At 55.8% G+C, this 13598-nt stretch overlaps 7 protein-coding genes across 7 annotated transcripts; 4 read left to right on the top strand and 3 right to left on the bottom strand.

Moving 5' to 3' along the window:
- Positions 1-1078: 1078 nt before the first annotated feature.
- On the top strand, positions 1079-2300 carry B0T26DRAFT_681274 (uncharacterized protein; the record flags this gene model as incomplete). The annotated part of the gene is made up of 3 exons (XM_060440621.1): positions 1079-1159; positions 1505-2047; positions 2133-2300. 3 exons carry the CDS (start codon positions 1079-1081, stop codon positions 2298-2300), a joined length of 792 nt encoding a protein of 263 aa, XP_060290480.1.
- An 844-nt stretch (positions 2301-3144) lies between these two features.
- Positions 3145-4498, top strand: B0T26DRAFT_864545 (family 53 glycosyl hydrolase; the record flags this gene model as incomplete). Its single annotated transcript, XM_060447789.1, has 2 exons — positions 3145-3746; positions 3840-4498. The coding sequence occupies 2 exons, from the start codon at positions 3145-3147 to the stop codon at positions 4288-4290; spliced, it is 1053 nt and encodes a 350-aa protein (XP_060290479.1). The 3' UTR covers positions 4291-4498.
- A 158-nt stretch (positions 4499-4656) lies between these two features.
- B0T26DRAFT_732076 (putative ribosomal protein S12, cytosolic) lies at positions 4657-5953 on the top strand. The gene is made up of 4 exons (XM_060443086.1): positions 4657-4827; positions 5006-5082; positions 5325-5621; positions 5677-5953. The coding sequence occupies exons 1-4, from the start codon at positions 4813-4815 to the stop codon at positions 5744-5746; spliced, it is 459 nt and encodes a 152-aa protein (XP_060290478.1). The 5' UTR covers positions 4657-4812; the 3' UTR covers positions 5747-5953.
- A 359-nt stretch (positions 5954-6312) lies between these two features.
- B0T26DRAFT_609514 (uncharacterized protein) lies at positions 6313-7263 on the bottom strand (the record flags this gene model as incomplete). Its single annotated transcript, XM_060435876.1, has 2 exons — positions 6313-7152; positions 7210-7263. Coding segments are annotated over 2 exons (894 nt in total), but the record flags the coding sequence as incomplete, so codon positions are not given.
- Positions 7264-8667: 1404 nt separating this feature from the next.
- On the bottom strand, positions 8668-9391 carry B0T26DRAFT_657355 (uncharacterized protein; the record flags this gene model as incomplete). The annotated part of the gene is made up of 2 exons (XM_060438778.1): positions 8668-8803; positions 9150-9391. Coding segments are annotated over 2 exons (378 nt in total), but the record flags the coding sequence as incomplete, so codon positions are not given.
- A 1257-nt stretch (positions 9392-10648) lies between these two features.
- On the top strand, positions 10649-11938 carry B0T26DRAFT_658900 (uncharacterized protein; the record flags this gene model as incomplete). Its single annotated transcript, XM_060438910.1, has 1 exon — positions 10649-11938. One exon carries the CDS (start codon positions 10649-10651, stop codon positions 11936-11938), a length of 1290 nt encoding a protein of 429 aa, XP_060290475.1.
- Positions 11939-12799: 861 nt separating this feature from the next.
- On the bottom strand, positions 12800-13169 carry B0T26DRAFT_732063 (uncharacterized protein). Its single transcript, XM_060443085.1, has one exon. The coding sequence runs from the start codon at positions 13057-13059 to the stop codon at positions 12811-12813; it is 249 nt and encodes an 82-aa protein (XP_060290474.1). The 5' UTR covers positions 13060-13169; the 3' UTR covers positions 12800-12810.
- Between the last annotated feature and the right edge of the window lie 429 nt (positions 13170-13598).

Here is a 13598-nt window from a genome sequence, read left to right as displayed (position 1 = left end):
GCGCTCCTACTGGAGGCGAAAAGGAAGAGGCACGGAGACAAGCTGGGCAGCTCGGCGTGTTGGATAGCTCGGCTGGATAGCAGCCTCAAGAGGAGAGGACTGAAAATACTAGGTACTAATATGACGAGATTCATATTTCTCACAAGTGAATTCAGGGACTGGAGACTCTGGCGGGTTCTTTGCTTGCGCCGAAGAGATGGAAACAAACAGGGCTGTTGCGGGCACTGTATGGGCTGGTTATGCGCCCCGGGTTTTTGTTTCGTAGGCAGGGGCCCACTGTTGCTGCAGGCCCCAGGGCAGGTGCTCGGCTCCGGCATTTTGTGGCTGTCCCCAGACGGTTTGATCGGTTTCAACGTCAGACCGAGTGAAGTCCGTCATGGGCGGGGTGTTTTTGACGCGCTGCCGGTTGGGACAATTGCCTTGGGTTGATCGTCTCTCCTTGCCTTGATGCGAGTGACTGGTGCATGTATACACTGATATTCGCTAGTCGGGTATTCGTTGCATGTCTGGGGCTCGCATGTGCCCAAGGATCCGTCCTCGCCCTGGTCCGTACCAAGGTTTGGGTATCGACCTAACCGCAGTTGCACTTGCACTTGGCCTCGGTTGTGGATAACACGGAACTTAACAAGCACAACATGCTCTACACGGCATATTTACCCTCAACGGTGCCCTGCACTGAAGTCATACCGCCGCCTCCCATTAGTAACAAATGGGTTTCGGTGGTCCTGACGTCCATATTTTATCCTAACTAGGCATCTATTTTTGCTCGGTTCCTTTCCCCGGCACACCCGTGTACAGAGAGGACGGGCGTGGCGATTCCAATCGGAAGCCTCGTCGTCGGGTTTTTGTAGTTCCCGCGTCTTCACATCCCGTGTCTCTGTAACCGTGCGGCTTGATCCTCTTCTGCTAATTCTGGCAACCTGAGTCGATCATCAACTCATGGCTTGTTCAGCGCCAGGCCCTGGGGACGCGTTGCTCAGTCTTGGTAACTGACGAGGTCAATTATAGGTTCCATTGGGAGATGAACGGATTTGCATTTTTCAGCTCTGGATTCTGGAAGTGGTCCTTGAATACACCCATGGCGAGTCTCATTATAGTTATGCCATCGGTGTTGCCGAACTTGAAAATATTGACTACGACGCGCCATGATGCTTACTTGGTAAGCAAGAAGCGTGTATTTCAGAAGGTATCCGCGTATTGGCTGGTTGGTGATGGCGTCACGTCACTTGTTGGCTCCATTTCCTGGCTGAACATTGCCTATTCCGGGCTAAATTGAAACCTTGGATCCCAATCACTAGAGCCTTCTGGAGACATTGCACCAATTGCTCCCATCGACCCCTCGATACTTGAAGTGATGTTCTGAAAATTGTGAATTTCGTCTATAAAGCCGGCATATACAGTCTTTGGCCATATCTACAAGATTAAAATTGGATGGCAAAATTCCAAGCTCCCTTGGTGTACTGTCTTTGACGCCTTTGCTAAAGCTTCACACACTTTCCATCAGACCCAAACCCGACTCACGACATGGCTCTCCCAGCAGGTGCCCCAGAAACGCACCCTGTTCGTGACCACGACGCCTCGCGCCCCGCTGAGCATCATCAGCCGGCCGACTCAAGCCCCTGGCGCGGGCGGAGTCCTGGTGCATGTCGAGTGGACGTCGTCGACACCGCTCGACCTGCACCGAGCCGACGGCGGGCTAGCCATAACCAAGTACCTGTTCTTCATGGGCAGTTCCTTTGCAGGCACAATCGTTGCTCTCGGCCCGCCGTTACCAAAAGCCCTGCCCCCTCTTCGCGATGTGATTCGGGAGCTGCACGTCGGCGACAAGGTCTTCGGCTTCACCCCGCCGGCGGCCGCGGAGGGGACCTTCCGAACATACCTCACCGTGCAAGCGTGGGCGGTTAGCAAGCTGCTGCCCGTCATCCACGTCCACGCAAGCGAGCACAACCCCCCGGTGTACGAGGGCGACGTCAACAAGGTCATGGTACACGAATGGAAGGAAGTCGTTGAGCTGAAAGGGACAAGAGCGAATCTATACCACGAAAAGGTACGCATAATCTTGCCAGGTCGCGCCGGTATTACAATTGGCTAACGGATCGCAACAGAGTGACTTCTTCAGAGATCATCTTTAGCCAGAGATCGTGCCCGCCCTCCTGGAGCAGGGAGTGGTGCAGCCAAACAAGCAGCGGATCATTGAAGGCAAAACGCTTCGAGAGAGAGCTCAAAGCGCCCTCAACACGCTTAGGTCCAGGGCCCAATCCGCAGAGAAGTTGGTATGGAGGGTGGCGGACAACGAGTAGTAAGTGGCAATCGGAAAATTCCCAGCATTTTAGAAACATGACACCATGGACGTATCAGCATCGGATGTTACCTAGTGTCTATTTAGAAACTGATCAAACATTAAAACGCGTGCCTTACACTCTCCTCTTTCTCCGACCATCAGTCATGTCCTGCTCGAAGTTTCAAGAAGAAACACGACAAGTAGGCAGAGCACAACGGTCTCCGATTGCCTGGTACCTTTGGGGGCTGCGCTGATGATGTGGCCTGTGCCCAAAATGCAAGGTATTCTCGCTGCCAAACGGCCGTAAAAGCGAGACTCAAATGGATGGGGTCCCCGGAATCACGTAGATCGGTGTGGTGTATGATTGGCGGGACTTGCCCAACGGCATAGAAGTGAGCCACCTCCACTGCTGGGCAGATTCGTTGATGCGAGTCTGCCGCCAACCTATATCGGGGATGCGGGCCCCTCCGTTCAAAGGTTGGGCGCGCCGGCAACTCCTTTAAAGGGAACCTCGAGTGTGGGGTTGCAGTTTGGAATATATTGACTGGCGGGGTTTTTGGGCTTGTCGAAGGAGACACGGCCGGGAAGTCGGTAGTCAAATCCGTATATATACGGGACCTGGACGGTTCAATCCAAACGGTGCCGAGGACCGAGTCCCTACACCGTGTACGCTGGATGCTGGGCCAATCTAGGGAATTCTCCGGCCGCATGTAGTGTTTCCGTCAATCATGGGCGACGTTTCCAGAGAGCGGGATTCCTTCCGGCAAGTTCCCGCAGTGAATAAGTAAGTAAATACGGAGTGGCTTGCCACCGCATGGCTTGACCGTGATGTCGGCCCCAGCGAAATTGGTATTCTAAACACCATGATATTCTCGACGCTGCCAGTTATTCTGCTTGGTGCTTCAGTCACCAATGCCGCGCTCACCTACAAGGGCGTGGACTGGTCGTCTGTAGCTGTTGAAGAAAAGGCCGGGGTCTCGTACAAGACCGCAAATGGCAACGCGCAGCCCCTGGAAAGAATCCTCGCTAGTAGCGGCGTCAACACGGTCCGACAAAGGGTCTGGGTGAATCCGGCAGGCGGTGACTATAACCTAGCTTACAACATCGCGCTTGCGAAAAGAGCAAAGTCGGCCGGGCTCGGGGTTTATGTCGACCTCCACTACAGCGACACCTGGGCAGATCCCGGACATCAAGCTATCCCGGCAGGATGGCCCACCGGAATCGACGACCTCTCGTGGAAACTGTACAATTATACGCTTGATGTGTCGAACCAGTTCCAAGATGTGGGGGTACAACCGACGATAATATCGATTGGAAACGAGATCACCGCCGGTCTGCTTTGGCCAACGGGGAGGACATCATCATGGGGCAATGTCGCCCGGCTTTTGCATTCGGCGTCGGCAGCCGTCAAGGATTCAAGGCTCAATCCGAAGCCCAAGATAATGATCCACCTCGATAATGGATGGTATGGCAGCTCCCCAGCCTTTGTCTCGACATGCTCAAGCTGCTGTCCGTCGCCACGCATCTCCGTAGAGCTCAATAACTGACGATTGTGCAGGAACTGGTCAACGCAAAACAATTGGTACACGAATGTACTGAAGCAGGGAACACTCGTGTCCTCGGACTTCGACATGATCGGCATTTCGTTCTATCCGTTTTACTCGTCTTCGGCAACCCTGTCGGCGCTCAAGACAAGCTTGACCAACTTGGCTAATGGATGGGGAAAAGACCTCGTTGTTGCCGAAACGGATTGGCCAACATCATGTCCGGCACCCAAGACATCGTTCCCGTCCGACGCCCGCAGCATCCCCTATTCGGCAGCAGGGCAGGCAACGTGGATCAAAGACGTTGCTAACGTAGTGGCGGGAGTTAAGGGCGGCGTAGGTCTGTTCTACTGGGAACCGGCTTGGATTCACAATGCAAACCTGGGCTCGTCCTGCGCGGACAATTGCATGTTCTCTCACTCGGGACAGGCGCTGTCAAGTATGTCTGTCTTTGAGCAAATTTAGGAGCCTGAGTTTGCTGTCGTTGTAAACGGTAACTGCCAGATTAAGTAGGGACGATAGTAACAGGTCAAATCCACAAATACAGAATGCAATAAAATTGCACATTGAAGAAGACGCAGCTTTTATGTAGTTGGAGAAAATGACAGCAGACAGCAGAACGAAATAACTGTGATATGTTGGCTTAGACGTTCTGTAAAGATGGATGAATAAGGAACTCTGGACTGTCAACAGGAACTCGTGCCTTGCGCCTCAGACCCTTAGCGCCGAAGCCCCACAGCCACAACCTTCCGCCACAGCCCACCGAAGCCAATCACGCGGCGGCGGGGGGTTTTGTGAGGGCACTGAGCCCTACGAATTTTTGCCAGTGGAGACACGGCCAACCAGAGGTCGCAGCACGACCATTCCGCTCCAGTGTCTTGCGAGAGGTGTACTGCCAAATCCCACTTCCTATCAATCGCGACCATCAGCCTTTTCGCTCTTCGATAATCGAACAGAGCGAAATCGTGATAATCACAAACCGCCAAGATGGCTGACGAATACGTACGTTGCCCCCCTTCCAATGCGAATTTTGTCCAGCTTTTCACGCATATCGCCTCCGGACCTGGTATCGGGCTTGGAACAAGAAGAAAAACGCCTGCCGGGCTTGTTGCACATGCACGGGGCCCGGGGCTCGTCCTCAATATGAGATTTGGAAGCTGACAGGGGCTCTTGTTTGCAGAACGCCGAGGAGGCTGCCGAGATCAAGAAGAAGAGAACCTTCCGCAAGTTCTCGTACCGGGGAATCGATCTCGATGCGTAGGTGACCCAACCACAACCTCAAGCACACACCATGCACACTCCCCTCCGTTCCCAGACGTGCGAGGAGACAGAGCATTCGAAAGAAGAGAGACAGCACGACCGTTCAGGGATTGGGAACCGCAACGTCGAAGGAGCGGAGGGGACGAACAAGGCGACGGATGGACAGATCAGCACCTGGCATCGAAAGCAAGCCACAAAGAGAAAACCTCCGAGCTGACCAGGATTTTTTTCTTCTGCAGTCTCCTTGACCTTGGATCTGACGAGCTCCGCGATGTCGTCCACGCCCGCGCCCGCCGCAGGATCAACCGGGGCCTGAAGCGCAAGCCCATGGGCCTGATCAAGAAGCTCCGCAAGGCCAAGCAGGAGGCCAAGCCCAACGAGAAGCCCGACCTTGTCAAGACCCATCTCCGCGACATGATTGTCGTCCCCGAGATGATTGGCAGCGTCATTGGCATCTACTCCGGCAAGGAGTTCAACCAGGTGGAAATCAAGCCTGAGATGGTTGGCCACTACCTTGGAGAGTTCTCGATCACATAGTACGTTGCACGCTTGACGCTTGGATCTGTACGGCATCACTAACCCCCATTACAGCAAGCCTGTCAAGCACGGCAGGCCAGGTATCGGTGCCACGCACTCTTCACGTTTCATTCCTCTCAAGTAAGGGCTGGGACTGTGGGATACGCGGGGTTGGTTCTTGCATTCAAATCAATCATGGGTTTGGGGAAATGCGGACACGGTTTTGCTCCTCGTTGGGCATTGGGATTGCAGCAATGCCTGAATCACACTATCTTAAGGTTTACGAGATAGCAAGAGAGAAAGAAACTATGAAACGAACAACCCAAATGCTGGCTTGTAATGCGTTCCGATCATTTATTTGATTAAGCATTAAAACTTGTGTGTCCTGCTCCGTCTCATACTATGGAATACCGCTCGTGAGATGCTTTAACCTCGAAAAAGAAACAATACAAAAGAAGAAAACTAGGCAACGCTATGTGAATCCAAAACAATGGACAAAAAAAGAAAAAGACAGACGACCCAAATGCTGCGCTGGATGTTAGATTCGGCCTGCATGCCGTTAGTGGGTGACCTTGCCGAGCTGCCGACCTTGAATGGAAATCAGCCTGCAAAGGGGTTGGGCTTCCCCTTTATGCACGTTTCCTTCATCTTCGTGCCAACCTTCCTGAGCCAGCGACGCGTTGCTCCTCACAGGACGCGACACCTCTGGCGCATGAAGGACTCCTGGCAGATGTCGCACTGGCAGATGAAGCCTAGCACCTTCTTGTGGTAGTCCCACGTCAGCTCCTCGCCTTTGCGGATGTCCCGCAGGGCGTCCACGACGATGTGCTTTTCCTGGGCAAACCGCGTGAGAGCCGAGGGGCCGATTCGCCACTCGCAGTTGGGGCCCTGGGGACCGCCGTATTTGGCGTCCACGCCGATGCTGGCCGGCTTGTTCTTGTTCGGGAACGGCCGGCAGCGGTGGTTGATGAGCGATCCGAGGAGGTACACGCAGGCTTCCTGCTTGAAAGCGCCCGCCTGATCGGAGGCTGCTGCTCCCGCCGCCGCTTGCGTCGAGCTGTGTTTAGGCTGCACCTTGAAGGCGTAGTCCCGGAAGAACTCCCTGCAGGCGTTGCCGTCTGAACCAACTACCGTCTTCGTTGGGATGATTGTGTTGGTAAAGGCTTCGTATTCTGCTTGAGTGACAGTCGACGGATCGCATTGGCCGTGGCGGAGATGGGTGGTTAGGTTACTTAAACAGGTGTCGGCTTGTGCGTAGTCGAGCGGCCCATAGCCGTGTCTGGCAGCCAGCCGGGGAAACGCGGCGATAAGATTGCTGCGGTGTGCGTGGAAAGATTCCATGTAGGCGCCACGCTGGCTGGCCGTATTGGTCATGTCGTCGGGAAATCTCTCATCGAAGTAGGCAGTCATGAATGGTGCCTCGTGTAAAATTGCCTCGTTTTGTCTGATATCCCGCGCGGCGAAGAGGCCATAACCCATAGTAGCGTTTACGAAGCCAACGCGTACGGCGGCGATAGGTGAGGGAGGTGATCGAAAGGCGGTAGCCGGAGGCTAGACAGCAGGGCTCGTCAGCTAACGAATGAGAGTAAAGAGGTATGGATTACATACCCTACAGCTTTTCGCAGCATCGAATGGCGGTTCTGAAGCTTGCTCTTCAGATGGCGCCGGTTCAATAGCGTCCGGGTCCATGGGTTGCTGTCCACCCCCTGTTGCGGTTTGTACCCCAGAGCCCGGGGCCGTGTTTTGCTGCCCAGACCCTGCTGTGGTTTGTTGTTGTTCAGACTGCTGCTGTCCAGATCCTGCTGCAGTTTGTTGCTCGGTCTGTTGCTCAGTCTGTTGCCCAGTCTGTTGCTGCCCGGATCCTCTTGTAGTTTGTTGTTCAGCGTCTTGCTGTCCAGACCCTGCTGCAGTTTGTTGCTCAGTCTGTTGCTGCCAGGATTCCGTTGTAGTTTGTTGTTCAGCGTCGTTCTGTCTAGTCCCTGCTGCAGTTTGTTGCTCAGAGCTTGTAGTCGTATGTTTTTGTCTAGCTCCAGCTACGGCTTGTAGGACATCGCTTCCAGCTACAGCTTGCTGTGAGCCCGAGGCAACAAGTTCATTCCGTAGATTAGAGGGACCCTTGGCAGGGGCACTCTCCGTGGCTACGTGACAAGTTGGAGCGACTTCTTCCAGTACAGAGGTAGCATTTGCTGGCGATGCAGTCGACACGGTAGTTTGCGGCCCAGCCGGTGCGGAAGCTCGCTGTACAACCCGCACGGAAGCCATCGGTCCGCGTGGCGCCACGACTGAAAGTATATTCTCAAAGTTACTTTGTATTTTGCGGTGGCCTCTGCGGAAAATGGACGGTGAGGGCTTATTATCGATCTTTTCCGCCCAGTGAATATGGGGAAGTGAAGCCTGCGATGCAGAAACAGTAGTCGCAGCCTGTGCTCCAGACGGTCCAGCTTGATCTTTTGGGGAAGAGGCGGCTTGTGATGCAGAGAGAGGAGCTGTATCCTGCTGCCCAGGTTCCGTTACCGGCGATGCCCCAGAAGACCCGGGCGCACCCTGTAATTCAGAGGTAGCAGGTGTAGACAATGTCAAAGGAGGTCCAGCCTCAACTTGTGACAACGATGTCTCGGCCGCAACTTGTGGGTCAACGGTCTCGTCGACTTCAGGTTGTTTTCCAATATTGGATTGCCCCATGGGGTGGGCTAAGATAGACGTGCTTTTAATTGATACTGTCGTACTGATGATGCCAGTTCGGAAGTCTGCAAAACGAGCGTAGCCGTGAGAGTTTGATGGAAGACGGTGCTGGGTGCATCGGCAGGCTGCGTTGGAGTAGTTAACGCAGAGCCAAGCACCCAAAACTCGGGGGAGGCGACGCAAGGAGGCGCGCGATAAGGAGAAGGAGCAGCACAGGCTGCATGAAGCGCAAAGTCAAACTTGAAGGAACAGCCTGAGGAAAGCAGGCGAAGGAGGAATGAACGGTTTGGATGGTTGCCTCGGGAGGACCTCTAAATACAGTAAAAGTAAGAGTATAGGGCCACAGCGGCGAGTATGGACATCGGGGCAAGCCGCTGCGCGACGCTACTCAGCCGCCGCCAGATTCTTGGCCTTGCGCTCCTCTTCGTCGAGATGCTGCTTCCTGTAGTGTGCCACCACCTTGTCCATGTTCACGTAGTGGCCAGCAGGCACGTTGAATGGCGACCCGTGTTGAAAGGCCCTGTCACGTGGTCAGCATGGGGTGCACCAATCGAAACCTGTGCCAGCAGAGCAACGGCAACGGGCGGGGAGCGTCGGCTTTCCACCGGGCAGCTACCACGGGGAAGCTGCCCCGCCCATTTTGGGAACATTCGTGAACATTCTGGGAGACAAGGAAACCGCCCTCTCGCCAAGGCATCCTCAAGGTATCCTGCATGCGGCCTTCTCCTAGTGGCAGGTCCTAATTGGCATGCAGGGCAACTAAGCGGGCCGTCGTCTACAGCTCCCACCTGCGAATTGAGCTTTGACCCGCGTTGCCTGGCCTCTAAAGTGCTCGTGAAAGAGGTGCAAGAGAAATGATAACATACTCGGGATGCCTGAGCTCATAGTGTGTATTTCTCGGGGCGTTGATGAAGATGTTCTTGTCGCGACCTGCCTGCTCCACAGCCGCCGTGGTAAGCTGGTTCCTGACTTCCCACTTGTCCTTCAGGTCTGCCCACTGCTCCAGGGCCCTGTGGATGGCCGATGGCTTGCCGTCCTCGCCCGTTCGCGAGACCGAGTAGAAGAATATGGAGGCAGCGACCGTGCCGAGGGCGATGTAGAAGCCGCTCTATGCCAGATTGTCAGCCTTTTCTCGCGCTCTCAAACGTACTGGCCGTCTCCCGCTGTTTCGCGGTAGCCAGGGCTACCCACTCCGATTGACTCAGGGACCGAGGGTGCGTGATGGTGATCATGGTGGTCGCCGTGGCTGTCGTGGCTCCCGTGGGAGGAGCTGTCGTGGTGGTGGCTAGATTCGCCGTGTGCGTCGTGCGACTTGTCTTTGGCTTCGAGATCGAGTTTGCCATTGTGGGTGTCTTTACCTCCCGAGGCATAGGATCTCGTCCCAGATAACCGGAGCTGCAAAGCTTGCCGGGCGGCGACTGCTGCTGCCCGCTGCCTAAGCGCGAACATGGTGCTGTGCTGTGTTGCTGTTGCGATGACCATTAGAGCGAGCGTCGAGGGACGGACCGACGGCCACTGCGACTGCGGGACATAATACCTTTCCTTCCTCCGCCGGGTTCCGTCGCTTTTCGGATCAATCAATTGCCCCGGAAAATAGTGGCCCAGCCCAGCAACGGGGTTTGCTAGCTTTCCGAGAGACAAAGCCACTAGCGAGAAGGCGAGTTGGTGAGCGAGAAACTGCCAATGAACGAATCGATTCGTGATGCGGTCCAGTGCTTCCCGGAGCTGCATTGGGTCAGTCTAGCACGTGTGCCAAGCGCTAGATGCACGTGATCTTCGTGCCGTACTGAGAAAAGCAAGCAATAGAAGCTAAGAGCAGCTCCCAGAGCCACTAGCCAATAGCCATCCGCCCAGTAAAGTACTTCCGCAGGGGCCAGGTCACCAGCCGAATGGCCCGTCAATGTGTTGCTTCAAGCCTTCAATGTTCAGACGATCTCAGTGTTGAAGGGGCAAATTGAGAAAATCCAGCAAACTGTCCTTTTCGCCGAGGTCTTTTATGAGTCACTTCAATCGAAAGGCCTTACCTAGTTTTACTCTGCTTAAATTACCTACAATATTCAGCGAAGAATCAACTGCTTCAATTCCTAGCTCCCTGTTCACTTGTCTCTTTCTATCCATTTCCGAGCAGCACTACTTTCTCATTAATCACCATCACATATCTCCGCTGCCTCGCCGGGAATACCCATTATTGCAACCCTGTATTATCACATTTTCTACGCTGTTTATTACAGCTCACGGTCTTCGTATATCCTCTTTATAGCAAAACAGAGAGGCATCGTAGGGGAAACCTATACCTATCTCCTTCCCGAAAGGTAGGGGAGAAAACGAAAACCACAAAGAGACTTCGGGGAAAGAAAAGGCCAAGATGGTCCGATTCCAACTGCGCACACTACCGCTCAGTCTGGTAGCGCTAGTGAGCGTGATCCTCGTGGGCACCGCCTCGGCAAGCACTGCTAGGTCCGCGGCGTCGCCGTCACCGTCCGCCGGCAGCAGCGCCGAGCTCATCTGCCACACGGACAACGCCGCCGAGTGCTACCCCAAGGTCTTCCAGCCGACGGACGAGTTCCAGCTCGTCCGCGCAGACCAAGACCTACCCTCGGGGCTGCACGTGCGGCTGAACGTGTGGACGGGCGAGAAGGAGGCCAAGATCAACGTGCCCGACGAGGAGGCCGCCGCCGATCAGCGCGCCGTCGTGGTCGTTGATCCCGAGTCCCAGGAAGAACAGCAACAGCAGGCGCCCAGAATCCCCGCCAACGCCCCCGCCTACGACCCCATGGGCAAGATCAAGGAGCCCCCCAAACAGGCCCCGTCCGAGGACAGCAGCAGCAGCGTGTTCTCCCAATCACTGGCGGTGCTGAAGAAGGGGCTCGATGTGGACTCTGCGCTGGAGGCGCTCGAGGACATTTCGCACGACATTTACTACGGGCTCAAGATCGCCGAGGACTACGACACGGTGCGACGGCTGGTCTGCCTCGCCACCGCCACCGCGGACAACAACAAGGCAGATGCTGACGACGCAACGACAACGCGCAACCGGCGCGCGCGCCTCGCCGCGCTGGCCATCAGCTCGGCGGTGCAGAACAACCCCAAGGCGCTGAGCGAGATCGAGAAGCACTGGGTCAATCTAAAAAAGGAGCAGTGCGCGGGGGCGGCGTCGGCGCTAGGCAGCGCGGTGTTCCGAGTAATGGAACCGCGGAGCGATCCGGCGGTAGCGAAAGCGCGCGTGGCGGCCGTCAGCGGGCTGCTCAAGAACGACGCGATCCGCAGGGAGTTTCTCGCGGGCGGTGGCATGGACCTGCTGCTGGAGGTTCTTGCGGCGGGCGGTTCCTCAGAGGCGGCGGCGGCGGCGGTAGATTGGGAGCCGGTGCAGCGCAAAGTGGCGCTCCTGTTGCTGGATAACTTCCTCGACGGCGACATGGGTGCGGCACTGGGAGAGTGGCCGCTTGGCCCGGCCGCTTCGGACAAGGCGTGCGCGGAAGTAGCGGGCAGTGGTAGTGCTGAGGGGGGCGATTGCTGGGACTGGTACGTTAAACAACTGGGCCAGCGGTACTGGTCAGATAAGAGCCACTGGAGCGGCGAGCTGTGGAGCAAACTGAAAGAACAGAGAAAGGCCAACGGCAGCGGCAAGGGCCGGGCCGCAAAGACGGAGCTCTGATTTGCTTCTATTTCATCTCTCCCTTGATATAAATATCCAAACCAGCATTCCCGGGACGAATGGCGCCGTATTCAGGCGATATAGAAAGAGGTACTACCTCATCATACAAATCGGGACTGATATTCGGAGCCGTGATGCATCCATACGAAATTGACATTGTCATTTGGCGAGGCGACCCCTTGACCACAGGTAAACACAACACGGATGGGAATACCCAACTTCTGCCAATCGGTCATTCATAGGACTTCAACTTGAAACCCGCATGTACACTTGGCTACACCAGATTAATATTGATGTTGGATGCTCGTGTATTCAGACGAACACTAGTTTCGGGTGTTCAAATGTTCACGCCTGGGCTATATTTCTCGACCTCTTCTAGACGACGCCGTCGCGAAATACAGAGCGCCAAGTATCCGAGGTCAAGGCGGCAAAGTCGGCCGCCAGGCGCTCCAAGAGGTGGTCGCTTCCGAAGATGACCTGAAAGAGCTCAGCGACGAGGAGCCAGAGCCCGGCGTTTTGCAGTTTGTTTCTGCGTCTACTCCTTTCCCTCTCCCAACTCCAGGTAGATATTACTTGCTTGCACTCACAAAACATAGCCGGATCGTACTAACCAGTCACTCTTTGCAGCCGCAGTAGCAGCAGCAGCAGCAGCAGCAGGAACAATAACTATTACGCCTGCAGCTGCAACAACTACTACGCCTGCAGCTGCAACAACGACAGTAGCTGCAACAACGATAGTAGCTGCAACAACGACAGTAGCTGCAACAACGACAGTAGCTGCAAAAACGACAGTAGCTGCAACAACGACAGTAGCTGCAACAACGACAGTAGCTGCAACAATGACAGTAGCTGCAACAACAGCGCCGACAGAATTAACAACGACAGGGGGACCGGGCGAGCTGCTCAAGAGCCAGATCCCCTTGCTGTATCCGTCCTTTATACCGTACAAGGCGCAGCACCTCAGCGCAGCAGCTCCTCGAGGAATGCTGTTTCGACTTCGCGGCCAAGTGGATGCCCTCGGTACTCGAGCAGCGCGGGTGGGACTGCGAGGCGGCGGTCGAGCTGACCAATTGGACGCAGATGCTCAGCAAGACGCACACGACACTTCCCCCCAATGCCATCAAGCTCGCCAACACCAACACCACCACATGCCCGCCGACGACGATGCGCGACCTCGTGCAGCCGGCGCAGACACTGCGTCATACGGCGGTGCACCGGCTGCCGACGACGGCGCGCGGCATCGGGCGGCTGCTGGGCGGGGCGGTGGCGCTGGCAGACGCGCTGCAGGACCACGGGCGGGCGGCGCAGCTCGAGCGGCTCAAGGCCGAGGTCGACGTCAAGGTGCGCGCCATGGAGCTGAGCAAGAAGTCGCTCGAGGACCGCGCGGCGCGCGCGCTGCGCGACATTGCCCGCCGCCGCGAGGAGCTCGACCGCGCCGAGCGCGACCTCAAGGCCGCCATACTACGCGAGGACGCCGATAATAAGGCCCTCGTCGGCCGCCTGCTCGAGGAGTCGGTACCGAGTATCATTGCGGCTGCCTCAAATTAGCAACGTGATCGCATGTCCTCTACGTCTTCTTAACCCTCTCCCGCCGGTATCGCCCGTATCAAACCAGAAAGACTCGATGCCGTGCTCTACAGACGACCAGTGTGCCAACTAG

The sequence above is a fragment of the Lasiosphaeria miniovina genome (assembly GCF_030549165.1).
Source record: "Lasiosphaeria miniovina strain SMH2392-1A chromosome Unknown B0T26scaffold_8, whole genome shotgun sequence".
NCBI lineage: Eukaryota > Fungi > Ascomycota > Sordariomycetes > Sordariales > Lasiosphaeriaceae > Lasiosphaeria > Lasiosphaeria miniovina.
Note: the sequence above shows the minus strand (reverse complement) of the source record. Positions and strands in the feature narration are given on the sequence as shown.